The sequence below is a fragment of the Plecotus auritus genome (genome assembly GCF_963455305.1).
Source record: "Plecotus auritus genome assembly, chromosome: 10".
NCBI lineage: Eukaryota > Metazoa > Chordata > Mammalia > Chiroptera > Vespertilionidae > Plecotus > Plecotus auritus.
Genome location: NC_137785.1, coordinates 6,895,575 through 6,923,251, shown reverse-complemented (window position 1 = coordinate 6,923,251; position 27,677 = coordinate 6,895,575). Strand labels below are relative to the sequence as shown.

Below are 27,677 nucleotides of genomic sequence, written 5' to 3'. Positions count from 1 at the left end.
TCTGCCCGCCTTTTGAATTCTCTGTCACTTCACTGTAAGAATGTGTGACCGGCCTGTGAAGATCCTGGGAAAGACACCTCCTGGGACATCTGCAGCTGAAGGGCAGGCCAGCCAGTAGCTCTAAGCACAGCCTCTGGGATCTGGAAACTTCTGTGTGAATTCCAGATTCCTCCTCCCCTCTTTATGCTTTGCCACAGCTGCCATTTACTCGCTAGCACCCTAATAAAAGAACAGCCCCTCTACCTGGGGAGCCTTGTGCCATCAAAGGGCACCTGGCCCTTTCCTCCCTTTAAAGAAGTAAAATAAACGCCCTCTCCCTGCTCCTGTCTCTTCTCTCCCTTGTGAATCCTTTCACAGCCCGTCACCAGCCAAACCCCAACAATGACGTGGAAACTCCACCAGGAAGGGCTGTCCCTGTGGGAGGAGGTGAGGGAACCAGGGCTGCCCCCCTGCTCCTGCCCCGCCCTCCCTCCCTCTGTCCCTGCAGCTCGGCCCCTCCCCCATCGGGATTCGCTCAGCTCAGGCTCTGGCCCCGCCCATCCCGCAAGGGAGGAGCATGCGCAGTTCCGTACAGACGCGGAAGCGTTTGTGGAGGGGAAGGTGGCGGTTCCCCCTGAGGCGGTGTTTGTGCTTTAAAGCTGCTGCTCTCCGTCCTCCTCCCAGCAGGGAAGGCTGAGGGGCGCTGCAGGCGCTGAAGTCCTTGTTGAGGTCCCCGCCCCGGAGCCCCTCACGGCGGTGAGTCCGCGTCCCGGGCGGCTGCGCAGTGGAGGCGCCGCGTTCCTTTGGGCGGAAACTGAGGCCCCGGCCCGCGGTCTGTCCGCCTTTGGCTGTGGGCCACCGCCTGCCGCGTGGTTTTCCTGCTGAAAACCATTCCCGGGGCCGCCGGTCCTCCCCGCGGGGCTGAAAGTGTGGTCAGGGGGTTCCCGCCCTTTGCGCCCCTCCCCCCGCCCGGCGCTTTCCGCCCAAAGAGCCCGGATGGCTCCCCGGCCTGGGGGTCTGCTCCCCGCCTTCCTAGGCCCACCCCCATTAATAAGGGGTCTGAATGCCAGGGGAGCACAGTTTCCATGGGGTGGGGCTCAGGGGGAAGAACGCGGTGTCCCCAGAAGAGGTGACCTGCCCGCAGGGAGGGGCTTTGTGGGAGCGGTGACTGCGGGGGGCGGGGAACCGGGCTGGGGGGTCAGGAGAGGGAGTGAGAGAGACAGACACGTGGGAGGGAGAAAGGGCAGTGAGGGGTCCACAGAGAGGGGGCCCATAGGGGGTGTGGGAGGGACTGGACGGTGACGGTAGGAGTGAGGGGGTAACTCGGGAAAGGAGCCTGAGGAGGAAGGAAGTGGGGAAATAGGGAGGAGGGGGAGCCCAGAGAGAGGAAGGGGAGCTGAGAGGGAGAGGGTCCTGGTGAGCAGAAGTGGGGGCCACACAGGAGGAGGCACGTCAGACAGACACTGGTTCAGAGGAGAAGAGTTAGGGGAGCGAGTGCAGGGACAGAAAGGGGGGCTCAGGGATGAGGGGGCAGAGGGGGAAGCAGCACGGAGTCAGCCAGCTGTGGGGAGCAGGACAGACTGTAACAGGCAGCAGAGGGGCCAGAGGCGTGGGGTGGGGGGGAGGACTGAGAAGTGTGTGGAGATGGGAGCAATCAGAGAGACCCGGAGAAAGAGCACCTAAAGGGAAATAGTAAGTTTCAGGAGTTTCATGGCCCAGGTGTAGGGACAGACAGACAGAAAAGTGGAGAAAGATGGAGGGAGAGGGAAGTGAAATATAGGAAAGAACCACAGTGGAGAATGACAGTGAGACAGAAACAGATCCATGGACATAAATACTTTGTAGTGGGAAGGAGGGGAACCCTAATTTGAATGAGAGGTGAGCTGATGGGATGTGGATGATTAAGTTGTGATATATGGGCTTGTGTGTTTATATGGTTAAATTAACTACTGAATTATTTAAACATTTGAGAATTATAAATTTCCACTTTATAAGGTTTGCTTAATATATACTTACTAGAGGCTCAGTGCATGAAATTTGTGCACAGGGGGTGTGTCCCTCAGCCCAGCCTGCACCCTCTCCAATCTGGGACCCCTCGAGGGATGTACGTCCCTCTCACAATCTAGGACTGCTGGCTCCCAACTGCTTGCCTGCCTGCCTTCCTGATTGCCCCTAACTGCTTCTACCTGCCAGTCTTTTCACCCCCTAACCACTCCCTGCCAGCCTGATTGATGCCTAACTGCTCCCCTGCCAGCCTGTTTGCCCCTAACTGCCCTCCCCTGTGGGCCATCTTGTGACCACATGGGGGCAGCCATCTTGTGTGTTGGAGTGACAGTCAATTTGCATATTCTTTTATTAGATAGGATAGAGGCCTGGTGCATGGGTGGGGGCCGGCTGGTTTGCCCTGAAGGGTGTCCCGGATCAGGTTGGGGGTTCCCTTGGGGTGTGGGGCAGCCTGGGTGAGGGGCCTGTGGTGGTTTGCAGGCCGGCCACACACCCTCGGGGACCCAAGCGGAGGCCCTGTTATCTGGGATTTATCTATCTTTTATAATTGAAATTTTGCAGCCTTGAGCACAGCAAGCCTCCTGCTCGCTTGGTGGCTGCAGCCATTTTTGTTGGGATTTATTTATCTTTTATAATTGAAACTTTGTAGCCTTGAGCGGAGGCCAAGGTAGGCCAGGGCAGGTGGAAAGCTTGGCTTCCTTCATCGCCGGGGAAACCCAAGCCTCCTGCTCTCTCCGTGGCAGCAGCCATCTTGGTTGGGTTAATTTACATGCTCGCTCCTGATTGGCTGGTGGGCATGGCTTGTGTGTGTAGTGGAGGTATGGTCAATTTGCATATTACTCCTTTATTAGATAGGACTAGAAGCCCAATGCACAAAGATTTGTGCCAGTATGGGCCTTTCTTTCCCTGGCTGCCGGCACTGCTTTCGCTCTGGCCGGAGCCACCTTTCTACCTTCCTATACTGCTCAGAGGCCCAGAGTGGGGGGTGTGGGGTGGAACGCCCCCAGCCTCTTGGCGGCCCCATATGCAAGTTAACCGCCATCTTTGCTGGGTTAATTTGCATACTCAGTCTTGATTGGCTTTGGGTGTCTTGAAGGTACGGTCAAATAGCATGTTTGTCTATTATTAGGTAAGATTAGATTCCATTTGAAACCCTTATTCACTCATAGGGGAGACTTGTATGTTCCTCATGGGCCCCCTGTCATTTCCTGGGATGGCAAGAAAGAGGTGACTTGGGACAAGAAATGACTGAGTCTGCCCCCACAGAATGCTTTTTATCAAGGAACTAGGAGCCCAGCCTTGTGAGCGCCCACGCCCTCTCTGGCCCCTCAAGCAGCCATGGCCGTTGCTGATCAAGCCCTTCCCCAGCGCAGGTGCCCGGAGGCCCCTGCCTCCCCACCCCCAATGCTGGGGCCCGCAACCTCCTGCTGTCCTGTGAACCCATTATGGTGTCTCGGCTAATTAGCATAATTCTCTATTTTATATATCTATATAGATATTAGAATGATCAATCTTTTTTACTCTCCCATGGATTTGCATTTCCTATCGCTGACATTTCATTCATGTAAATAGTCATTAACTGCTGAAATAATCATTGGTGACATCTCACAAGCAGCTATTACCATTCTTTGCTTATATAAGGTAGTCTCCACCTTTTTAAAATTTTAAATGTACAAGTCATTACATTAAAAAAACAACCACCCTAATTGTTTTTGTTTGTTTGTTTGTTTTCTTACACTGTTCCCAGAGGTACTTCAATACCGGCTTGGTGCATGGAGTGGGCGGAGCAAGCTCCTGTTCCATCTCCCTGCTCCAAAAATACATCCTAGCTGATAAAAGAGTAATATGCAAATTGACTGTCACTCCAACTCACAAGATGGCTGCCCCCATGTGGACACAAGATGGCTGCCACAAGATGGTCAGCAGGGGAGGGCAGTTGGAGGGACCAGGCCTGCAGGGAAGGGCAGTTGGGGGGGACCCAGGCCTGCAGGGCAGAGCAGTTGTGGGGGACCAGGCCTGCAGGGGAGGGCAGTTTGGGGGGACCAGGCCTGCAGGGGAGGGGAGTTGGGGGGGAACCAGGCCAGCAGGGGAGAGTAGTTAGGGGCGATGAGGCTATCAGGGGAGAGCAGTTAGGGTGACCTGGTCAGCAAGGGAGGGCAGTTGGGGGGGACCAGGCCTGCAGGGGAGGGCTGTTGGGGGCAACCAGGTCAGCAGGGGAGGGCAGTTGGAGGGACCAGGCCTGCAGGGAAGGGCAGTTGCGGGGGACCCAGGCCTGTAGGGCAGAGCAGTTTGGGGGGACCGGGCCTGCAGGGGAGGGCAGTTTGGGGAGACCCAGGCCTGCAGGGGAGGGGAGTTGGGGGGGAACCAGACCAGCAGGGGAGAGTAGTTAGGGGCGATGAGGCTATCAGGGGAGAGCAGTTAGGGTGACCTGGTCAACAGGGGAGGGCAGTTGGGGGGGGACCAGGCCTGCAGGGGAGGGCTGTTGGGGGCAACCAGGTCAGCAGGGAGGGCAGTTAGGAGTGACCAGGCCAGCAGGGGAGTCATTAGGGGGTGATCAGGCTGGCAGGCAGAAGCGGTTAGGGGCAATCAGGAAGGCAGGCAGGCGAGCAGTTGGGAGCCAGCAGTCCTGGGTTGTGAGAGGTATGTCCGACTGCCCGTTTTGGCCTGATCCCGGTAGGCAGTCGGACATCCCTCAAGGGGTCCCAGATTGGAGAGGGTGCAGCTGGGCTGAGGGACACCCCTCTAGCTTAATATAATGTCCTCGAATAGAGGATGTATCAGATATTAAACTGATAAGAACAGATACTACACTTAATCTTAGACAAAAGGCAGAGCAGCCTTTTTTTTTGGTTTGAAATACATTGTGTGTAGTTCAGATTGAGACCTGTATCATTTCCACTGTTTATCATACCTCAGTGCATTCATTGACAGTCAATAATGTGAGGCTATCTCAGCGTACACTTGGTAAGGATGTCAGTGATCTTAACAGTCAGAGTCTAGTTCTGTGAGTTGGTCTAATGTTCAGCAGCTGCTTCCTTTCCTTTATGTGATTTGTTGAATTTGTGTCTATGAGCCACAAAAGAGCCATTCCCCTCAAGTACCTGTTGTCCATTCTCAGAAAATATTTAAGGATGGACTGGATTGACCAGGAATTGGTTCCCACAGAGCCCATCTATTCATGGTGAATTCACTTGATCAGTGTATTTGAATATCTAACGTTTCCCAAAGATTTTATCATGAAGATCTATTCTCTGTAATTTCCTGGGAAGAGAGGAAGGTAATCTACCTAGGACACCTGCACTGGTAAAACTTCTTGGTTCAAGCCACCTGTGGGAACCATGCCAGTGATACCAGATAGTCAAGGGTAATTAGAGTGTGAAGGACTCATCTGTAATACGCCAGACAGCCAAGGACACTCTGAGCATGGGAATCTCAATCAGGGTGATCAAGGACTATACACAGATACAAGGCCACTGCAATCTTCACTGTGCCCTTCTATAACCCAAAGGATTGATGTCACTGTTGGCAGGAAGCCTCTTTTGTCTAAGTAGTATTACAGTATATTAGTAAGGCTGGAGCCCTCAGATGAAGCTGAGAGCTGGTACTGCTATGACAGTGGTTCTGAACCTTCTAATGCCGTGACCCTTTAATACAGTTCCTCATGTTGTGGTGACCCCCAACCATAAAATTATTTTCGTTGCTACTTCATAACTGTAATTTTGCTACTGTTACGAATCGTAATGCAATACGGATGGTCTTTCGGATGGTCTTAGGCGACCCCTGTGAAAGGGTCGTTCGACCCCCAAAGGGGTCGCGACCCACAGGTTGAGAACCGCTGTGGTATGATGTGAGGCTAAGAGCTTATGGAGAGCTCAGATATAGCTACCATGTGAAGCCAGCGTGCTACAGAGGCTGGGGAGATGCAGGGAGCTCAGGTGCTGCTACTCTGTGAGGCCGTGAGTATGAGGCAGCGTGTGGCTGCTCAGATGATAGATGTAGGCACAGAGGATACTGCTGCTGCTTGAGGCTGTGGGTACAGAGGCTACTGCTACTTTGTGGGAAAGATGTATTTGTTTATCAGCCGGTGTGGGTTGCCTGTATAGGAGTGTTAAGAAGAAAGGTTTTGTGTGATGGCTCATTGTTAGCAGTGCCTACAGGGCCACTAGCTTCCGTAATAAAGACTCCTATATACCCACGACTTCTCATGGCTTCTCCTTTTACTATTTGGTGTTCAAGAAGGTCCAGCCCCTGGCAGAGGAGCTCGAACCCCACAGTTGGTGTACTTGAGCTGAGGATAAAGGAGGGACTTAGACTACTAGTGAGTTCCCAACACTTAGTTCAGCGAGCAGGGTTCAAGGAGGAACTTGATCTCACAGTTAGCACTATGGGCAGGATTTAGGAAGTAAGCACTCCTGGAGATGGATCCTGCTCTGACACATGGCATAGTCGAGCAGAATTCAGAAGAACATATGGACTCAGAGCAGCTGTGCTGGGACACCATCAGTACCCACAGGTCTCAGGTGTGCTGGGACTTGCAGGGGAAGTAAGCGGTGCTCTGTCGGTTGGGTGTTTCAGGAAATGAGCACATGCTCTCGTTGCTGTAGGAGTGTGTGGAAGTCTTTGGAAGGACAGACACATGAAGACAGAATAAAACCCCTCACATGTAGGAGCTCATTGTTCCTGACTCTCTCCTGTCACAAACGCAGGCGAGCATGGCTCTTTCCTCATTTCCAGGTCCTTCTGACTGTGGGTGTGAGGTGAGCCGATTAACAGGCTGTGCGGACGCCATTGACGGCTCATTCTGTGACTCCTTGGTTGTCACCTGAGGAAACATCGCAGGACCAGCATCCGTAACCAGGACCAGATGGCTGCTTCTCAGGTAAAAGATGCGGCTACGTTTGCTTTTCCTCTACCACCTTCGAAGATTTTTCTCGACTTCTGAAATTTTGCTTTGCCAGGTTGTTTTCCTTCCCTTATTTCTTTCCTGTTTTCTTACGATAGTCAGTGTCAGCAGTTTCTATACTTCCCTCTCTCCTTCTTGTTGATGTATAATTTTATTGATTGCAAAAGGAAGAGGAGAAGAGAGAGAGGTAGTAAAATCAGTGATGAGAGAGAATCATTGATTGGCTGCATTCTGCATGTCCCACACTAGGATCTTTCCTGCAACCTGGGCATGTGCCCTGACCAGTGACCTCTTGGTTAATGGGTCAATGGTCAAGCACTGAGGCTCACCCTCTGGACCAGGCAGAATAATCTAGTTCTAAGATTACTCATAGTGAAATTTCAAATAGGATTGTGGCTCATATTCCATGAGAACTATAAATTCCATTAACAAACCCCTTGAGTTCAAAGTTATTTGTGAATTGTTTCCTGTGTTTTCATTTTCTGTGTGTTCAGACATATGGCATGTGATCCAGTAACATTGGTATCACAAGTAAAAAGTGAACTTCTTACACATGTGAAACAGAGGCCCCATCTCAGAACATGGAACACAATCTGTATTTTTAGAAAAGTTCAATCGTTGTTTATCTTACACTTGAAAAAGTGCTTATATTTCTGACTCACCATGTCATCTCCAGCTGAGAAATATACACCACTGATCCTGAATGATGCAAACACAGCACTCAGAAGTCTATATGCCTGTATCCATGCCTTAATTTAATTTTATTTATTATTATGATTATTTTTTAAATATATTAATTTTTTTACAGAGAGATAGGGAGAGAAATAGAGAGAAACATCAATGAGAGAGAAACATCGATCAGCTGCCTCCTGCACACTTCCTACTGGGGATGTGCTCGCAACCAAGGTACATGCCCTTGACCGGAATTGAACCTGGGATAGAGCAGGCCAATGCTCTATCCACTGAGCCAAACCAGTTAGGGCCATGCCTTAATTTTAAAGTTTAGTTTACTGAAAAGCAAATTCTGTACTATGGATTGGTGGACATGTTTCATCCTCATTTGTCACATCAGAGAATGTTACTGGGGCAAAGTGATCTTATTGGATGATTTAGGATACTCCCCTTGGTCCAAACCTCTTCTAACACTGTTTTCATGTTGGGTGACATTGTGAACTCTTCTGGTGGCCTCTTGGTAAATGTGTCTTTTCTTTCAGGGACCATTGACCTTCAGGGATGTGGCCATAGATTTCTCTGAGGAGGAGTGGGAATGCCTGGACCCAGCTCAGCGGAAGTTGTACCTGGATGTGATGGTGGAGAACTACAGCAACCTGGTCTCTGTGGGTAAGGGTGACTTCCTTCCCGAGTTCCTACTCCACCCACAGGGTTTTGTTTCCTTTATTATTTTAACATCTCTATGGGCTTCTGCTTTCTAGGGTAGATTCTTACTGTCTGTGTTGTGTATCTGATCTCTCAAAACTTTCATCTTGTAGAAATCTCGCATTATGTATTAAACCACCCCTTCCTCATTGGCTTTAAAAGCAAGGTTCATAACTCCCATTTTTTTCTATAGCGTGGACAACATTTGATTACTCACCTGAGGGGAATCCTGTAGTATCTGTCTTTTGGGACTAGTGTGCTTCACTTAAAAGTTGTCATCAACGTTTCTCATTGTGGTATCAGGTGACAATATTTTTATTTTATCGCAGAAAAACATTCCATTGCATGTATATGGTAAATTTCCTTCATTCATTCAACTCTCCATGGAAATTTGAGTTGTTCCCATCTGTGGAAGCCTCTTGTGAATAACGTTATAATGGACACAAATGTGTAAATGGCTCTTTCAGATCCTTTGTGAATACTTTCTGATCTATACCTGGAAGTACGATGGCAGCCAGCAATATTTATACTTTGCAGCATGCAAATCATGCACCTTCTTCATGAAGTAAACTGAATTATTTTATTTTTCTTTATGCTCTTATTCATGTAATCACACACTTAATTTGTTATTTTGTATTAATTTCTGTTCCGTGAGGACCCATCTCCTGCATGGTTCAGGGTTCGGGATCTGGAGAATGTCCGAGCACAAATGACAGATGAGACAAGAAATAATAATTGGGAAATACTGGGCCCGGCGGGAAGCCCAATGCAAGGAGAAGGAGGTCACTGGTGCCCAGGCTTTGCCAAACTTTTATTCAATTTTGGGTGCAAATATAGCCCTTAGGCAGGAAATTCTGGTAACAGACAATCTTAACGGTCAGTAAATATGAGTAAATATTTTCTCTGAGACTATTTGGACAGGAAATTGCTTGAACTACCATTGTCTCGACTAAACAATCGGTGCATACCTCTGGCCATTGCCAGGGCTCAAGGTTCACCAGCATTGTGGGCTCCTTGTTTACACTTCTCTGGTAGTGAAGACAATGGGTGGCTTCCCACATTTCCCCCGTTTATTTTCCTTCGTAAATCTTGAAAAGTGAATGCCACCTGAAGGGCTCGAGTCCTTTTAAAACTCTTCATTCCGCATCTGCAGACTAGAAATAAACATATGAGAACAAAAATGAGACAAGCAGCCCTAACCATTTTGGCTCAATGAATAGAGCATCGGCCTGTGGACTCAAGGCTCCCAGGTTCGATTCCGGTCAAGGGCATGTACCTTGGTTGCGGGCACATACCCAGTGTGCAGGAGGCAGCTGATAGATGTTTCTCTCTCATTGATGTTTCTAACTCTTTATCCCTCTCCCTTCCTCTCTGTAAAAAATTAGTAAAATGTATTAAAGAAAAAAAGAATAACAAAAAAAATGAGACAAGCAATAGTGGTTATGCTGAGAGGCAAATGTAATGAGATCCAGTGGAAGGGGTTAAATTCTTTTTTTTAATAATATATTTTATTGATTTTTTACAGAGAGGAAGAGAGAGGCATAAAGAGTTAGAAACATCGATGAGAGAGAGACATCAATCAGCTGCCTCCTGCACACCCCCTACTGGGGATGTGCCCGCAACCAAGGTACATGCCGTTGACTGGAATTGAACCTGGGACCCTTCAGTCCGCAGGCCGACGCTCTATCCACTGAGCCAAACCGGTTAGGGTGGTTAAATTCTTTCATGTCCTTTTTAAATTGTTGCCAGGCATCTAAGGAATTAGTTTGTAAGTTTGCCTGGGATAATTGTACAATAATGCGGTTTTAATTCTAAAATATCAAGGGTTGTGTTACCTTTACCCCTAGCATCAACAAGGTGATTTTTTATTGATTTCCAAGGGTTAAAGGTACTATGATAGGGAACGGGGGTAACACAAATCTGGGAAAAATTACAATGACACTGCAAAAATATTCTTTTTTTTTTTAATTTAATAAATTTTTATTGTTCAGATTATTACAATTGTTTCTCCTTTTTCCCCCCATAACTCCCCTCCACCCGGTTCCCACCACACCCTCTGCCCTTACCTCCCTTCCACTGTCCTCATCCATAGGTGTACTATTTTAGTCCAGTCTCTTCCCGTACCCCCCACACCCCTTTCTTTCCCGCTAAGAATTATCAATCCACTCCCATTCTATGCCCCTGATTCTATTATATTCACCAGTTCATTCTGTTCCTCAGATTTTTAATTCACTTGATTTTTAGATTCACTTGCTGATAGATATGTATTTGTTGTTCATAATTTTTATCTTTACTTTTTTCTTCTTCTTCCTCTTCTTAAAGAATACCTTTCAGCATTTCATATAATACTGGTTTGGTGGTGATGAACTCCTTTAGCTTTTTCTTGTCTGTGAAGCTCTTTATCTGACCTTCCATTCTGAATGTAACTTTGCTGGGTAGAGTAATCTTGGTTGTAGGTTCTTGCTATTCATCACTTTGACTATTTCTTGCCACTCCCGTCTGGCCTGCATAGTTCCTGTTGAGAAATCAGCTGACAATCGTATGGGTGCTCCCTTGTAGGTAATTAACTGTTTTTCTCTTGCTTCTTTTAATATTCTCTCTTTGTCTTTTGCCCTTGGCATTTTAATTATGTGTCTTGGTGTGGTCCTCTTTGGATTCCGTTTGTTTGGGGTTCTGTGCACTTCCTGGACTTGTAAGTCTATTTCTTTCACCAGGTGGGGGAAGTTTTCAGTCATTATTTCTTCCAATAGGTTTTCAGTATCTTACTCTCCCTCTTCTTCTGGCACCCCCATAATTCTGATGTTGGTACGCTTGAAGTTGTCCCAGAGGCTTCTTACACTATCTTCAAATTTTTCGGTTCTTTTTTCTTTTTGCTTTACCAGTTGAGTGTTTTTTGCTTCTTTGTATTTCAAATCTTTGACTTCATTCTTGCGGTCCTCTAGTATGCTGTTGGGTCTCTGTATAATATTTTTTATTTCAGTCAGTGTATGTTTAATTTCTAGTTGGTCCTTTTTCATATCCTCGAGGGTCTCGTTGAATTTATTGGCCTTTTCTAGGAAATTCTTGAAAAACCGTATAACTGTGGTTTTGAACTCTATATCCAGTCGTTTGTTTTTCTCCATTTCTTTTGTTTGTGATCTGTTTCTTTGTCTCCACATTTTTGCTGTTTCCCTGAGTTGGTAGGGTGGCTTTGTTTGCTAGGTGTCCTATAGGGCCCAGTGGGTTGGCCTCCCCAGTTACCTGAGGTGGACACTCTTGGTGCACCCCTTTATGGACTGTGTGTACGGCCTTGTTGTAGTTAAGTCTTGATTGTTGTTGGTATCACTGGGAGGAATTGACCTCCAGGCCCATTGGCTGTGAGGATCAGCTGTGTCTATAATGGAAGAACTGCTGCACTGGAGACAAGCTTATGGGGGCAGAACTTGCTTCAGTGGGGCTTTGGTGCTCACTGAGTCTGCCTCTTAAATGTGTCACTTATGGATGTGAGTTGTTGAAATCTGGTGTCGTCTCGCACTGACCCCTAGATACACTAGCTTCTGGATCTCCAATGGGGTGCTGGTCAGCTACTGACTGAGGCCACCCAGCAGGAGGTACAGCGAGAACTACAGTTTTCTCCTCTTTGCTTGGGGTTTGGAGGTTTTGGAGCTGTCTGACCAGAGCTGCAGTTTGTTTGGTTAAGCTGCAATAGGGCAGGCCATTTATATGCAAAAGCCGCTGCTCGGAGCTTGGGTGGGTTTGTAGATTGTGTGGGGTGGGGTCTCAGGGAGTCACTAGGCTAGGGCGTGGCAAACAGCAATGGCTGCCAGTCAACCATCTCTGCCTTTCCAAGTCCACGCATCCCACGCCCCAGCGCAGTAAACGATTGCTGCGCACAGCTCTGCAAGAAAGTCACCCTCACTTTCCGACCCGATGGCAGACAGTCCAGCTTCTCCCCGTAGGAGTTTGGGTCCTCAGCATCTCCCCAGAAACTGGAGTTCAGAGTAATCAGGAGCTTGTCTCCCTTCGGGTTGAAAAAAACCAGCGCTCCCAGTCGCCCGCCGACCAGCCCAATTTGCATGCCTCTGTACCTTAGCTTTTCAGCGCTTGTGTGCATCTCAATGCTCTTTTCTCTTTCCTTCTAGTTGTAGACCTTCCACTCAGCCAGCTTTCCCGTGGTTCTGAGGGACAGATGTTTTGTCTTTTAGTTGTAGTTTTGAAATTGTTGTGCGAGGCAGCAGTTTAGGTGTTTATCTATGCCGCCCTCTTGGTTTCTCCCTGCAAGGATATTCTTTGCTCTAGTCTGTGGATTTTTATCACCCATCCACAAGACGGTAGACTTTAGTGCCGACAAGTCAATCTCAAACTGGCTTGCAATTCTTTTTTGTATAGACAAGGTCTTAGTTACATTTTCCTTAACTTGTTCTACAAACTGTGAATTTTGAACAGGTTGTACCATGGATGAAGCAGAAATTCCCACTGAAGTAAGTAACATTATGAGGGCAACGATTCCTGCAATTAACATTCCCAGAAATCTTTTTTGTCTTTTTAAGATTTTTACCAGTTCATGTAACAGTTGGTAGGTTTGATGAGATTCCCAAGGCTCGGTTAGGTTAGTAGGAACCCAAGCGAAAGCCGGTTGTTTTAAAATCATGAGGGAATCATTTTGGAATGTAGAATTAATACAATGGGATGGTGTGCAGCCTGTCCATGACATCTCATACGGATGGCTTGTAACATTAAGGTGCATCTGGATGGGGCCTGAGAGGAGTTCAAACGGATCAAACACAGAGGTGGTGGCAAATACTGTCCTATTGGGAGTTCCCAATAGGTACAAAGGGAATTATCTGAGCTATAATTAAAACTATACCATTTATAGGTGTAAGTGCAGCAGCTAATTTCCATTGCGTATTTTGTAGGGGCCAATTGTCATGTTGTAATTGAGATCCAACAAATCCTCTTCCATGCCATGAAATGGAGTGATTAGCTTCAACATATAGATAGGATATGTTCCCCTTCCATTTTACGGTGTGATTGTTACTATACGCAGACCTGTGGGGGCTCCAATCCAGAAAGGAAAAACTGTTATTAAGTTTTCTGGTGGTAGGTTAATCACTATAACAGTCTTGCTAATTAATTTCTTCCTCGGTGGGGTGCCATTCATAAGATTTTTTACATATGGTGGGCGGGCAGGGGGTGTCTTAGTACAGTTACATTATCTGCACCTCTCCCCAGAGCAAGGAGTGATAGTAGACGTATTTGGGCTTTTTCTTCTCCTTCCTTTGGTGTCCATGCAAGCCAGAAGCCTCTCTTTAATTTTACACACAAAGGAGCAATGGTTTGATTCTGTGTCATACAAAAGGGACGGTGGCTGGCAACACCAATATAGGTATACTTTACCCATATATTCCTTTCTCCACCCATGGTCCTCCTGGGTGACTAAGGTGTTTGGTATTATTGATGACTACATTAGGCAGGGGATCAGCCCAGGTAAGGGGTCCTACCAAATTCCCCATTTGCCCCCAGTAACATTACCGCACAGCTGATTATTGCTAGCATGGCAAGAAAGACATTCTCAGGCGTTCTTGGGGTTCTGGTCTCCTCACAAATTTGCTCAGCTTTCTGGACCATCTTCTTCACGATGCCCCAGGTGACCTCCAGGCTGTTCACCGTCCTCCTTGTCCTCCTTCCACTCCTTATTTTCAGTGGGTTGTTTGGGGCTGCTGCTATCTGCAGCTGGGTTAGCCAATTGTCTGCAGCTGTAAGGTGTGGTTCCAGGTGCAGGGTCCTCATTAAGCTGGCCAGTTCCTCCCTCGGATCCATGTGAAGTTTAATATTTCTTGAAGGAATCCACACAGGCTTGGAGAAGTTTTCTGAAAATATACCAACATACTCTCGACCAAAGGTTAATAAAGGAATCTTTTCTATAAACTATATGTGGGATCCTTCTTTCTTTTCATTGTGCCCAAACCATTTTCCTTTGGCTTATTTTGACACCATGTGTGTTTTCATGGGTGTCTTGTCTTCAGCATTGCAAGTGAAAAATAATTTTTAAAGTAAAAAATTTTCTTTTTTTTTTTTTTAATACATTTTATTGACTTTTTACAGAGAGGAAGGCAGAGGGAGAGGGATAGAGAGTTAGAAACATCGATGAGAGAGAAACATCCATCAGCTGCCTCCTGCACTCCCCCTACTGGGTATGTGCCCGCAACCAAGGTACATGCCCTTGACCGGAATCGAACCTGGGACCCTTCAGTCCACAGGCCGATGCTCTATCCACTGAGCCAAACCGGTTAGGGCGTAAAAAATTTTCTTGATGTAATTTACTCATGGGATTATTTCACTATCACCCTTCTTTTTTTATTTAAATAATATTAAGAGGCTTTTGGAAATCCTGCAATGCAGTCTTAATAGCTTTTAATTTTATGCACAGAAATATGACTGGTTTGGATTCATTCCATGTTAAGCAAGTTTATGAACTATGAGATAAACCATTAGTAAAATAGTAGTTAATGCTTTAGGAACAGTTTCCTGCCCAGTACAACAAAGTTTTTATGAATATTCATTTATTTTAATTACCCAATTTAAATCGACCTGAAGCAAGGTTTTTTAACTTTACTTGTCCTAGGTTATGGACGGTAAATGACATTAATTAAATTTCTACACTTAGTCTTTGAGTCACTTTACATAAGCTTTGTCAGGGAGGCAAAAACAAATTACTTACTTTTCTTCTCAAAGCCTAATATGTTGATTTTTTTTAAAAAATATATTTTATTGATTTTTTTATAGAGAGGAATAGAGAGTTAGAAACATTGATGAGAGAGAAACATCGATCAGCTGCCTCCTGCACATCTCCCACTGGGGATGTGCCCGCGACCAAGGTACATGCCCTTGACCGGAATCGAACCTGGGACCCTTCAGTCCGCAGGCCGACACTCTATCCACTGAGCCAAACCAGTTAGGGCATAATATGTTGATTTTTTAAAAATATATATTTTAGCTCTAGCTGGTTTGGCTCAGTGGATAGAGCGTCGGCCTGCGGACTGAAGGGTCCCAGGTTCGATTCCAGTCAAGGGCATGTACCTTGGTTGCGGGCACATCCCCAGTGGGGGGTGTGCAGGAGGCAGCTGATCGATGTTTCTCTCTCGTCGATGTTTCTAACTCTCTATCACCCCTCTCCCTTCCTCTCTGTAAAAAATCAATAAAATATATTTTAAAAAAAAAAAGATTTCAAAGCCAATTACTGTCCTGGACATTTTCATTTGGTAAATTTTGTAACAGAGCTAACTTATTGACTTGTAGTGGCTTCAATGCTAAAGTATTATTTTTATTTTGTGGAAAAATAGGAGTTCCTCCAAGATTTGGGAGGCAATCTTGGAATGCAGTACATTATTATTAAAGAACTATCATTATTATGAAAACATTAATCTTGTTGCCCAAATATAGCCTGTGTATTTTCTTTGTGTCATTTTTTGCCATCTTTTAAAGAAAAAACAATCTGGATTATTCTATAGCATCTGTGAAAAGATTGGGGCTCAAGAAGTCACCCAAAATTGGGTGGAATACGCACGTTTTCTTAAGCTTTTCTATTCACGGGTACAGAAATCCCAGATGCATCCCCAAATTCTGGGAAATGTTTCATTTGTCTAAATTTTAAATGACAGAATGTGAAATAAAAACATGGCAAAAATGAGACTTTTAATAACATTCTCGAGAGTGGGTGCCCATTTTACAGGATCACCAAAAGACCTAGTAATTTTTTAATTCCCTTTGTCTAGGGAATTTTCTTAGAACCTGTATTATTGGCCACGTGTACCACTCATATTCTTTCTCTCCCCATTCCTGCATTCTGTTTGTTCTTGGGAAATACAGCAATGGCCTGGCCATCTATCATTTCTTTCTTATTAAGTTAAAGTCATGTTTAATAAACTAACAATAAACAACAAAGACATAATAATTAATAGATAAGTACCCAGTAATTTCCTTTTTAATATCTAGGACATAAAAGAGGTTGAATCTGCATTTATTAAATCGGGAAGCGGATTGCACGCGCCTTTCCCTTGAGCGCAACCTTGTGTCCTTCTTGGATGCCTACATTCTCTTTTAAAATGCCCTGTTTTTCCACGATTATAACACCTTTTATTCCCCACTGTTACAGGGGCAGCAAGTAAATTTGCTTGAAAAGTGCCTGACCCATATTCTGACATGCTCGAATCATTTCTGTACATTTCTGTAATGGTACTATTTTTTTCTCAGAGGCGTCAGGCATTTCTTACAATCAGCATTGGCATTTTCATAAGCTAATTGCTGAATTAAAATGTTCCTGCTGCTGAGCTTTTTTTAAGTTTTGACCCACTCTTTCCCAACATTCAAGATCTATTGTACCTTCTTCAGGAAACCAAGGATTATGTTCTATAATAACATGCAAAAACTGTAAGAGAACAAATTCTGACACTTTAATTTCTATATTCTTAAGCATGCAAATCAAAAATCTACAATAAAGCTTCTTACTTTTTAACTGAATTCGTCCCCATTAGCCCGCCTAAAAAAAAATGTTCCCACCCTACTTACAGATCATGATTTCTGCAGCTGGCTGTGGGCTTTACACGCAGTGAATTTCCCCACCTTTTCAGTGAATTCTTCCTCACCTATCCAGTGAAATCTTCCCCACCTTGCCAGTGAAACTTCGTATTTGCACTCTACACGAAGTCTTCTTCTCCAGAAGTCCCTCGTTGAGGCGCCAGATGTGATGGCCCACGTCCTGCGTGGTTCAGGGTTCAGGATCTAGAGAAGGGCCGCGTGTAAATGACAGAGATGAGACAGAAAGTAATAATTTGGAAATATTGGGGGCCAGGCAGGAAGCCCAAAGCAAGGACAAGGGCTTCCACTTGTGCCCAGGCCTTAACAACCTTTTATTCAATTTTGCATACCCTTTAGCCCTTAGTCAGGCAGACAAATGCTCTAACAGACAAACTATCTTAAAGGTCAGTAAATATTAGAAAAATTTACTCTGAGACTTTTTGGTCAGGAAATTGCTTGAGCTACCATTGTCTGGACTAAACAATCAGTGCATAGCTCTGGCCCTGCCAGGGCTCAAGGTTCACCAGTGTTCTGGGCTCCTTGTTTACGCTTCTCTGATAGTGAAGGCAATGGGTGTCTTCCCACACTTCTTCATGAAGTAAACTGTTAATTATTTTCTTTTTCTTTATGCTGTTGTTCATGTAATTACACACTTAATTCGTTATTTTGTATTAATTTCTGTTCCTGTAGAGGGACACAGCTAACTTTGTGACTTGGTCTTATATATCGTATTTTTAGAAATTCATTGGATGTATATATATATTTCTAGAAATGTGGAGTCTGTAATTTGAAATACATAATTCTGTCCCTTTTAATGTGTTCATTTTATTATTTTCTATTTTTGTTGTGACCATGGGAGCTACTTAAAATATTTTAAGGCTCTAGCTGGTTTCACTCAGTGTATAGAGTGCCAGCCTGCAGACTGAAGGGTACCGGGTTTGATTCTAGTCAAGGGTACATGCCAGGTTGCATGCTCCATTCCCAGTTTGAGGCATGAACGAGGCAGCCAATCAGTGATTCTCTCCCATCATTGATGTTTCTATCTCTCTCCCTCTCCTTCCTCTCTGAAATCAATAAAAATATTTTTAAAATATATTTTAATGTTATAACAATATACATTGAGTGGCCAGATTATTATGATCTCTGAACACATAATAATGTGGCCACTCAGTGTATATCCTATATAATAAAAGGCTAATATGCAAATTGTCCCCTTGACCAAGAGTTCGACCAGCAGGCAGGCTGGCCAACCACCCATGTCCCCTCCCCCTGGCCAGGCTGGCCGGACCCCATCCATGCACAAATTCATGCACCAAGCCTCTAATATACACTGAGTGGCCAGATTATTATGACCACCCCATCAGTACTTCATTGGGCCACCTTTTGCCTTCAATACTGCGCGATTTTTCTTGGCACTGACTCCGCGAGATGCTGAAAGGTGATGCGAGGAATCTGACACCATGCCTGATGAATAGCACTGTCCAGTTCTGTGAGATTTGATGGTTGTGGAACCAGCTGCCTGATTGCTCTTTTAACTTCGTCCCACAAATCCTCAATTGGATTGAGATCTGGTGATTGTGGGGGCCACCTAAGCAAGGTAAAGTCTCCCTCATGTTCTTGAAACCACTCCTGAACAATACGAGCACCGTGGCCTGGCACATTGTCTTGTTGGAAGAAGCCATCTCCATTGGGATAAGCCATCAACATGATAGGAGGAACTTGATCAGCAACGATACTTAGGTATGTTGTGCTCTTCAGACATTGCTCCACACGAATTAAAGGGCCCAAATCATGCCAGGAAAACATGCCCGAAACCATAACACTGTCCCCACCAGTTTGAAGGGTTGTACTCTTGCATGTGGGGTACACATGCTTTCATGCTGTTTCTGCGAAATTCTCTGCCATCTGCGTGATGCAACTGTAAACGACCACATGACTTTTTTCCAATGCTCGACTGTCCAATCCTTGTGTTCCTGTGCGAATTGGAGACGTTTTGTCTTGGTAACTGCAGACAGCAAAGGTGTTCAAACAGGCCTTCAGCTTCCATATCCCACATGATGCAGTGTACGGCTAATTTGCCTACAAACGTCAGGTGGTCATAATAATCTGGCCACTCTGTACCCGTGTACCCACTTAAGTTATTGATATCACATTATCTTACCAAGTATACGTTGTGTATCTTATAGCAGAGATGTAAGATTTTATTCCTTTTATTTTTTATTTATTTTTAATAGCATCTTTTTATTGATTTCAGAGAAGAAGATGGGGAGAGATATAGAAATATCAACGTTGAGAGAGAATTATTGATTGGCTGCCTCCTGCCTGCCCCTCACTGGGGATCGAGACCTCAACACAGGCATGTACCCTGACTGGGAATGGAACCATGGCAACCATCTACAACTGAGCCACACCTATTGGGCTATTCCTTTTATTTTATAAAGTTCCAAAAGAGAAATCAAAATGATATATGTTTCATTATTAAAACACCACAAAATTTAATATTTCTGTATCTTTTCCCACATACAAGGAATGTTTCTATGTTCATATGTTAGTTTTGTGTAGACTTTTAAAATTACCTCCAGAAGTATTTTTCTTAACGATTTTTTATGGGGCCATTCTATTAATGAGAAAATTTTGGAGTTGGAAACTTTTTTTTTCCTCTCCATTGTTGTTGATGTGTTATGTCAGTATTCTTTTTGGATGGTTTTTGTTCTTTGATCAGTTCAGTGTTTTATTTCATGCCATTTTCACCCCAATAGATTTCTGTTTAGTAACCCCCAATAATATTACAGGGGTTGTCTTTTCAATGAGAATTTATTTTTCATATGCCTTTAGGGTAGTGGGTAGTATTCTGGGATTCATGATTTTTCATATTTTTTTTTATCTGTTCTCATGTTTATATTCATTCTACTTAGAATTCTCTGAGCTGCTTGCATTTGTGTTTCTCTTTCTCCAATTATCAGGATCTTAAGTAATTTTTATATAAGCAACCTCCTCTTTTTCACTATTCTGTCTTTATGGGCTCCCCTTGGAGGTCGGTTTATTAGTGTCTTAAGAGTCCCTTGGGTTCTTTCATATTTCCACATGCTTGTTAGCTTCCCTGAATCAAAATTTTTAATGAATTATGACAAATTTTTTATTTTTATTTTTTAAATACATCTATTGATTTCTGAGAGAGAGATAGAAACATCAGTGAAGAAAGAGAATCATCAATTGGCTGCCTCCTGCATGATGGGGGTTTGAGCCTTCAACCCGGCATGTGGCCCGACCTGGAACCAAACTGTTACCTCCTGGTTCATAGGTCTAAGATACACCTCTGAGCCACTGCTGTCGGGCTAATTCTTTGATTTTTTTAAGTTGATCATGTCTTTCATTGATTCTATTGAATTTTATTTTTCAGGAAGAGCAATTTTAATTTTCAATTGAACATTCTTCCATTATGTTACCCCATATCTTACTGAGTTATAAGAAATAACATTAGCATTAGAAAAACTAGGAAGAAAGATAAATATGGATAATTAATTAAACATTTGAAAAGAAAAATTATAACAGTATTGAGCTTTATAAATAAACTAGAGGCCCGGTACATGAAATTCATGCACGGGTAAGGTCCGTAGGCCTGGCCAGCGATTAGGGCCAATTGGGGCCTTCCGGCTGTCAGCCAGGGCCTTGCTTCATTCTGTGTCACCCCCTGGTGGTCAGAGCTTGTCATAGGGAGCGATAGGTCTCCTGGTCGAACTCATGTGGGGACAATTTGCATATTAGGCTTTTATATATATAGATATAATTTTTAAACTGTACATATCAAAGCAAATTTTTTTTAAAATTTATTTTTTTATTGATATTTCACAGAGAGGAAGGGAGAGGGATAGAGAGCCAGAAACATCGATGAGAGAGAAACATCGATCAGCTGCCTCCTGCACACCTCCCACTGAGGATGTGCCCGCAACCAAGGTACGTGCCCTTGACCAGAATCGAACCCAGGACCTCTCAGTCCGCAGGCCGACGCTCTATCCACTGAGCCAAACCGGTTTCGGCAAAGCAAATTTTATTATTAAAATAATTTAACACTGATTTTCCAAGGATGAAACTAATTTAAAAATATTTTTATTTTAAAAATAGGCCTGTGTCCCCCCCAAGCTCTGATATTTCTTTTATTCAGATTCAGGAAGAAAATACCATTCTTATTGCACAAAATGCAAAAATTTTAGTTGTTTTAATCCCAATACAGAATTTTAAAAACTATCCTATATAATAAAGAGGGAATATGCAAATTGACCATCACTCCATCACAAAGATGGCTGCACCCACAGCTGAAGCCAAGTTCCCATAAGAAGCCTTAATGAGCAATCAGCAGGGACCTGAGGTTACGCCCTCCCCCGCCCCTGTGGGGCTTGACAGGGTACCTCAGGCCATGCCCTGGCGCCCGGCCCGGGGACCTGAGACCATGCCCCCCACCTGTCAGGGCTTGACGGGGGGACCTCAAGGTGCGTTTCCCGTCCTGGTGCTGCGCTAAGGGACCTCAGGCTGCTCCTCCCACCCCAGTGCCAGACCGGGGGACCTCAGGCCGCGCCCCCCACCAGGTGGGGCTTGACAGGGCACTTAAGGCCGTGCCCCACCCCCCCCCGGCACCAGGCCAGGGGACCTGAGGCTGCGCCTCCCTGCCTGGCAGGGCTTGACAGGGGACCTCAGGCTGTGCTCCCCACCCGGTGGGGCTTGACAGGGGACCTCAAGGTGCACCCCCAGTGCTGGGTTGGGGGAATTCAGGCCGTGTCCCCCGCCCAGCGGGGCTTGACTGGGGACCTGAGGCTGAGCCCCCCTGCCAGTGAGGCTTTACCGGAGACCTGAGGCTGTGCCCCCTCCCGGTGCCAGGCCAGGGGACCTGAGGCTGCGCCCCCCCCCACCACCTGGTGGGGCTTGATAGGGGACCTCAGGCCATTCCCCCAACCCAGCGGGGCTTGATAGGGGATCTCAGGCTGTGTCCCCCACCTGGCAGGGCTTGACGGAGGACCTCAAGGCATGCCCCCCCCCATCCCGGTCTGGGCTGGGGGACCTCAGGCCACATCCCCCGTCCTGGCACTGGGCCAGAGGACCTGTAGCTACACCCCCTGCCTGGCAGGGCTTGATAAGGGTGGGACTGGCTGGGTCGATCTAGTCCAATGCGGGGGGCCGGCCAGGTCTGGGTCTCATGTGATTTTGAGGTGCATGTGGGTGGGTGGGGACTTGACTCTGGATCCCGTGGTGAGCCCCAGACTCTGACAGGAGGGAGGTGTTCTTATACATTTTACAGGCAGGCAGGCAGGCAGGCAGGCAAGCGGTTGGGAGCCAACAGTCCTGGATTGTGAGAGGGATGTCCCAGATTGGAGAGGGTGCAGGCTGGGCTGAGGGACACAACCCCCCTCTTGTGCACGAATTTCGTGCAAAGGGCCTCTAGTTAATTTAAAACAGATTAAAGTCATTAAGTGCACAACACTGATTTCTGGCCAGCTTCTGGTATTTTGTTTCTCCCCTGGTTCTCCCAAGGAAAACTTCAATTGAATCTTCAGCCGAATAATCCTCAAATGTACTTCATAAGCAAAATGAGAGCTTTTGTTTACATCGTTTTTGGATTTTGCTGTTCTTAATTTAATTCTGGAGCTCAATTTTACTCCTGAACCATAATTACCGTATGACCTTTTTAATACATAGTTGTATGCAATTCACGAAAGCGGTAGTATTCCATCAGACTCTATTCACCCAGAGCTTAGGAAATACAGCATTGGTCGCACCCATTTTAAAACAAATCTCATGCTATTTGCCAGTGCATGGTTTCAGTGTAAGTTCTGAGAGTGAAATATATGGTATATGTCTCTAAGTCTCATCTTGAGTTTCAAAGGTAGTTCTTCACAGCTCAGCTTTGACCGGCTGGAGCTGAAGATTTTGTAACTTCCTAGTGAGACCCATGTTGCCAGGTATTTTCAATTTGCCTTGAAAGAAGACCCACTGAGGATTCATTTTACCCGTCATTAAAGCCATCAAGTCCAAGTCATCCTTTGTGACTGTACAGTCAGCCTTCGTATCTGAGCCAGGAAGCACTGATCCTTTGCCGGTTAGAACAGCTTCAATTTGATGAGTCCTGGAAGCTTCGGGAAAACCCATCTTACAGATTGCGACCACTACAGCTCCTCTGAGGCCTAAATTATGCTGCAGAGCAACCTTTGCACCAGGAACTTGCCTTTTCTCTACTGTATTTTTGCATTCCGGTATTGAGTTTTTTAATTTCCCTCTTCAGAGTGGCTTTTTAAAAATATACTTTCTTTCTCATTGTATTTTTATTTTGGTCATAACATTTTCCTGATATTATATAGTAGTCATTCTTTTCTACATTTTGTTTTTAAGATATTTATTTTCCATTTTTTTCAGGTAATTAATATATTTTCATTGATGTAGTTCCAGTTTGATTACATATATTTTGTGTTTCTGATGGGACACTTTCTGTTTCTTTGCATGACTTGATATCTTTTGTTGAGATTCAGGAATTGTAAACAAGCAGGCTTTTGAACATGCTTTCTATAGGAGGAAAGAAATATTAACCATTGCCCTAACGGGTTTGGCTCAGTGGATAGAGCATCGGCCTGCGGACTAAAGGGTCCCAGGTTGGATTCTGGTCAAGGGCATGTACCTTGGCTGCAGGCACATCCCCAGTAGGGGGTGTGCAGGAGGCAGCTGATCGATGTTTCTAACTCTCTATCCCTCTCCCTTCCTCTCTGTAAAAAATCAATAAAATATATTAAAAAGAAAAAAAAGAAATATTAACCATCTGTGCAACAAATTCTACTTTTGGTGAACACTGTTTTCAGGATCTGTATTCTTGGTTTGGTTGTGTGTTTAATTTCCCAGTTGGAAATGTTCTCTGTTTCTTTCTCAGGCCCACGGTATCTTTTCAGGCTCCATATACATCTTCAGTACCGCAGTCTTTCTGGTGCTCAAACACTTCCTCATGGTTTCTTTGTAGCAGCCACTACAGGGCACGAACCCTGTACTGCCGTTCTGTTCGCACTCTGTGTTAGGCACAACAGACACGTGTCCTTCAAGATGCTTCAAAACAGGGAGATCATTGAATATGCACGTATCTCATCTCTGTGTCCAATGAAGAACTGGAAATTGGGAGTATTTTTATAATACTGCCATCGTGTACCAGAGGGTTTAAAATTAAGCAGGTATCATTGGCAAATGAAAGCAACTCTTGGTCCGACTTTGATATGACTTTTCCTCATTGTACCTATCTTGAGCTTTTTATGAATCCTTCACTTGCATTTGGAGTACTCAAAACTGTCATTTGCTTAACATTTGCTGGTAAGTTGAAAGTATAGTCACCTGATTGTCGAAACTGAAAATTTATTTCTTTCAGCTATGTCATCTGAAGATGACCTGGCCTTTTTGCCAAAGCCCGGACTACAAGATGTATTCTCTGAAATAATACTGGTAAGATATAAAAGGTAGTGACTTTCATAATGTACACTTAATGAGAGCCTTGGAATGTGAGAGTTGATGAGAAGAGAAAATATTAATATAAATAGAACTAACCTGGAATAATTATTAATAATAAAATTCTTTTTTTTAAAAAATATATTTTATTGATATTTTACAGAGAGGAAGGGAGAGGGACAGAGAGCTAGAATCATCGATGAGAGAGAAACATCGATCAGCTGCCTCCTGCACACCCCACACTGGGGATGTGCCCGCAACCAAGGTACATGCCATTGACCGGAATCGAACCCGGGACCCTTCAGTCCGCAGGCCGACGCTCTATCCACTGAGCCAAACCGGTTTTGGCAATAATAAAATTCTTGTTATCTAAAGAGGTCAAGCGTTGTCAAAACCGGTTTGGCTCAGTGGATAGAGCGTCAGCCTGCGGACTGAAAGGTCCCAGGTTCGATTCCGGTCAAGGGCACGTAACTTGGTTGCGGGCACATCCCCAGTAGGAGGTGTGCAAGAGGCAGCTGATCAATGTTTCTCTCTCATCGATATTTCTAACTCTCTATCCCTCTTCCTTCCTCTCTGTAAAAAATCAATAAAATATATTTAAAATAAATAAATAAATAAAGAGGTCAAGCGCATTATGCATTTGAGAAACCTGCCACTTTAAAGTCAGTTACATTGGCAGATCAGTGTATTTCTGCACATGCAGGTAGAAAATGACTTTTTAATGTTATGTATCCTTGGGAAGGAAATCTGAAAAAAACTAGAAACTCAGTCTGTGGTATGAATAATCACTTAATTGTTTAAAGTGTATGGTGGAATTAATTGTTCAGTTAATCCTTTCTAAAATTTTGAGATTTATAATGTACTTATGCAATTTAAATGTGCTCAATTTTGCAATATTTTTTTTAAATACATTTTTTATTCCCGAGAGGAAGGGAGAATGGGAAGAACATCAATGTTGAATCATTGATTGGCTGTCTCCTGCACACCCCTCACTGGGGATCGAGCCCACAACTCAGGCATGTGTCCTGACCAGGACTCAATCCCTGACCTCCTTGTTCATACATCTTCACTCAAACACTGAGTCACGCCTTCCAGGCATTTTGGCAGTCTTTTAAAGAAAGATTCATTATTCTTCCTCTGACAATTTAAAATTTTATTTTTTGTCTATAATTTTTATAGATTGGGAACGCTTTTTTTACACAACCATCTTGGTCTAATGAGTATCACAAAATGGTTCTTATACAACAAGTGTACACGTTTAATGAAATGATAGCTGTCACTGAAAGCCTTTCTATCTCTCGTTATCACCAGAGTACATACACTGAAGACAGAAGTTGTCAATGGAACGCATATTGGAAAAACTTTAAGCAAGAGTCATATCATGATAATCATTGGAGAAGCGATCTTGCAGAGGACCATTATGAAAGTGGAAAACTCTTTGACCAAATGTCCAATCACCATATACATCAAGTTATTCCTATTGTGGAGATGACACTCAAAGGAAGTAAATGTGTCAAATCTTTTCAGGAATCGTCACGTTACACCGAACAAGAGGGTATTCATGCTGGGCAGGAGGCTTACGAAGGGAATGCCTGTGGTAGAATCTCCAGTCAGATATTCAATCCAAATAAACTGAAAGAAATCCAGAGTGGAGAAGAACCGTATAAATGTGAAGGTTCTAGTAAAACATCTAATTGGCTTTCAGGTTGTACTCTAAATCAGAAATGTCATACTGGAGAGAAGACCTACAAATGTAAAGCATGTGGCAAAGCCTTTAATCACTCCTCACACCTTAATCGTCACCAGCGTATTCACACTGGAGAGAAGCCTTATACATGTACTGAATGTGGCAAAGCCTTTGGGTCGTCCTCACAACTTATTCTGCACCAGAGAGTTCACACTGGAGAGAAGCCGTATCAATGTAGGGAATGTGGCAAATGCTTTGGGTGCTCCTCAGGCCTTACTAAGCATCAGAGAGTTCACACCGGAGAGAAGCCTCATGTATGTAGAGAATGTGGGAGAGCGTTCAGTGAGTCCTCGGGCCTTAAGCGACATCAGAGAGTTCATACTGGACAGAAGCCCTATCAATGTAGAGAATGTGACAAAGCGTTTAGCCACTCTTCATCCCTTACTTCTCATCAGAGAGTTCATACTGAAGAGTGGCCTTATAAATGTAGAGAATGTGGCAAAGTTTTAAGTAAGGCCTCAACCCTTATTGAACATCAGAGAGTTCATACTGGAGAGAAGCCTTATAAATGTAATGAATGTGGCAAAGCCTTTAGTCAGTCCTCTGGCTTTAATAAACACCAGAGAGTTCATACGGGAGAGAAACCTTATAAATGTAATGAATGTGGCAAAGCCTTTTGGCATTACTCGGGCTTTACAAACCATCATAGAATTCATACTGGAGAGAAGCCTTATAAATGTAATGAATGCGGCAAAGACTTCAGGGAGTCGAGAAAGCTTACTCGCCATAAAAAAATTCATACTCGTGCCCTAGGTGATTTGGCTCAGTGGATAGAATATCGGCCTGCAGACTGAAGGGTTCTGGGTTCCATTCCAGCCAAGGGCACATGCCCAGGTTGCGGCCATGATCCTCAGTAGGGCGGGGTGCAGGAGGTGACTGATCAACTAGTCTCATCATTGATGTTTCTATCTCTCCCTCTCCTTTTCTCTCTGAATCAATAAAAATAAAAAAGTTGCAGGTTTGATTCATAGTGCAGAAAGTCCCGGATTGGGAGTGTGATTCCTGATCTGCTCAGGTGGTGTTCCGGAGGCAACCAATAAATGTCTTGCACATGGATGTTTCTATCTGTTCCTTTATAAAATTACTCTTTAAAAAAACGTCTAAAGCTCTGACTGGTTTGGCTCAGTGGATAGAGCATCGGCCTGCGGACTCAAGGGTCCCAGGTTCGATTACGGTCAAGGGCATGTACCTTGGTTGCGGGCACATACCCAGTAGGGGGTGTGCAGGAGGCAGCTGATTGATGTTTCTCTCTCATTGATGTTTCTAACTCTCTATCCCTCTCCCTTCCTCTCTGTAAAAAATCAATAAAATATATATTTAAAAAAAAACATGTTTAAAAATTGTTTCAAAGAAAAGTTTCCCAGCTCCCTGCAGCCCCAGATGGATGCACCTGGATGTATGACCCTAAGTGAAAGCAGCGGAAAAGGGCTCAGCCACCATGGAATTATGTGAAAAGATGAATTTTGGATGATTTAAGCGATTAAACTTAGGGGTGTTTTATTCTACAACAAAGACTAGTTGAAAGAGAAAAGAGTTCCTAAGATTGAGGTGCTCAGTAATAAAAACCTAACGCCTGTGACATGGCCTTGGGACTGGCGAGTGGATAGAGGCTGGAAGCAGACATAGTGGACAGGTACATGCGAG

The 27,677-nt window shown here is 44.7% G+C and overlaps 1 protein-coding gene across 1 annotated transcript; it reads left to right on the top strand.

Moving 5' to 3' along the window:
- The first annotated feature begins 568 nt into the window (after nt 1-568).
- Nucleotides 569-27,352, top strand: LOC308235441 (uncharacterized protein). Its single transcript, XM_080644260.1, has 5 exons — nt 569-735; nt 6,718-6,862; nt 8,101-8,227; nt 24,210-24,283; nt 25,598-27,352. Exons 2-5 carry the CDS (start codon nt 6,848-6,850, stop codon nt 26,825-26,827), a joined length of 1,446 nt encoding a protein of 481 aa, XP_080500386.1. The 5' UTR covers nt 569-735; nt 6,718-6,847; the 3' UTR covers nt 26,828-27,352.
- Nucleotides 27,353-27,677: the final 325 nt, after the last annotated feature.

Coding starts and splice junctions, on each gene's coding strand:
- LOC308235441 (XM_080644260.1), top strand. Junction 8,228..24,209: donor CAGCAACCTGGTCTCTGTGG/GTAAGGGTGACT, acceptor TATTTCTTTCAG/CTATGTCATCTGAAGATGAC. Junction 24,284..25,597: donor TATTCTCTGAAATAATACTG/GTAAGATATAAA, acceptor CGTTATCACCAG/AGTACATACACTGAAGACAG.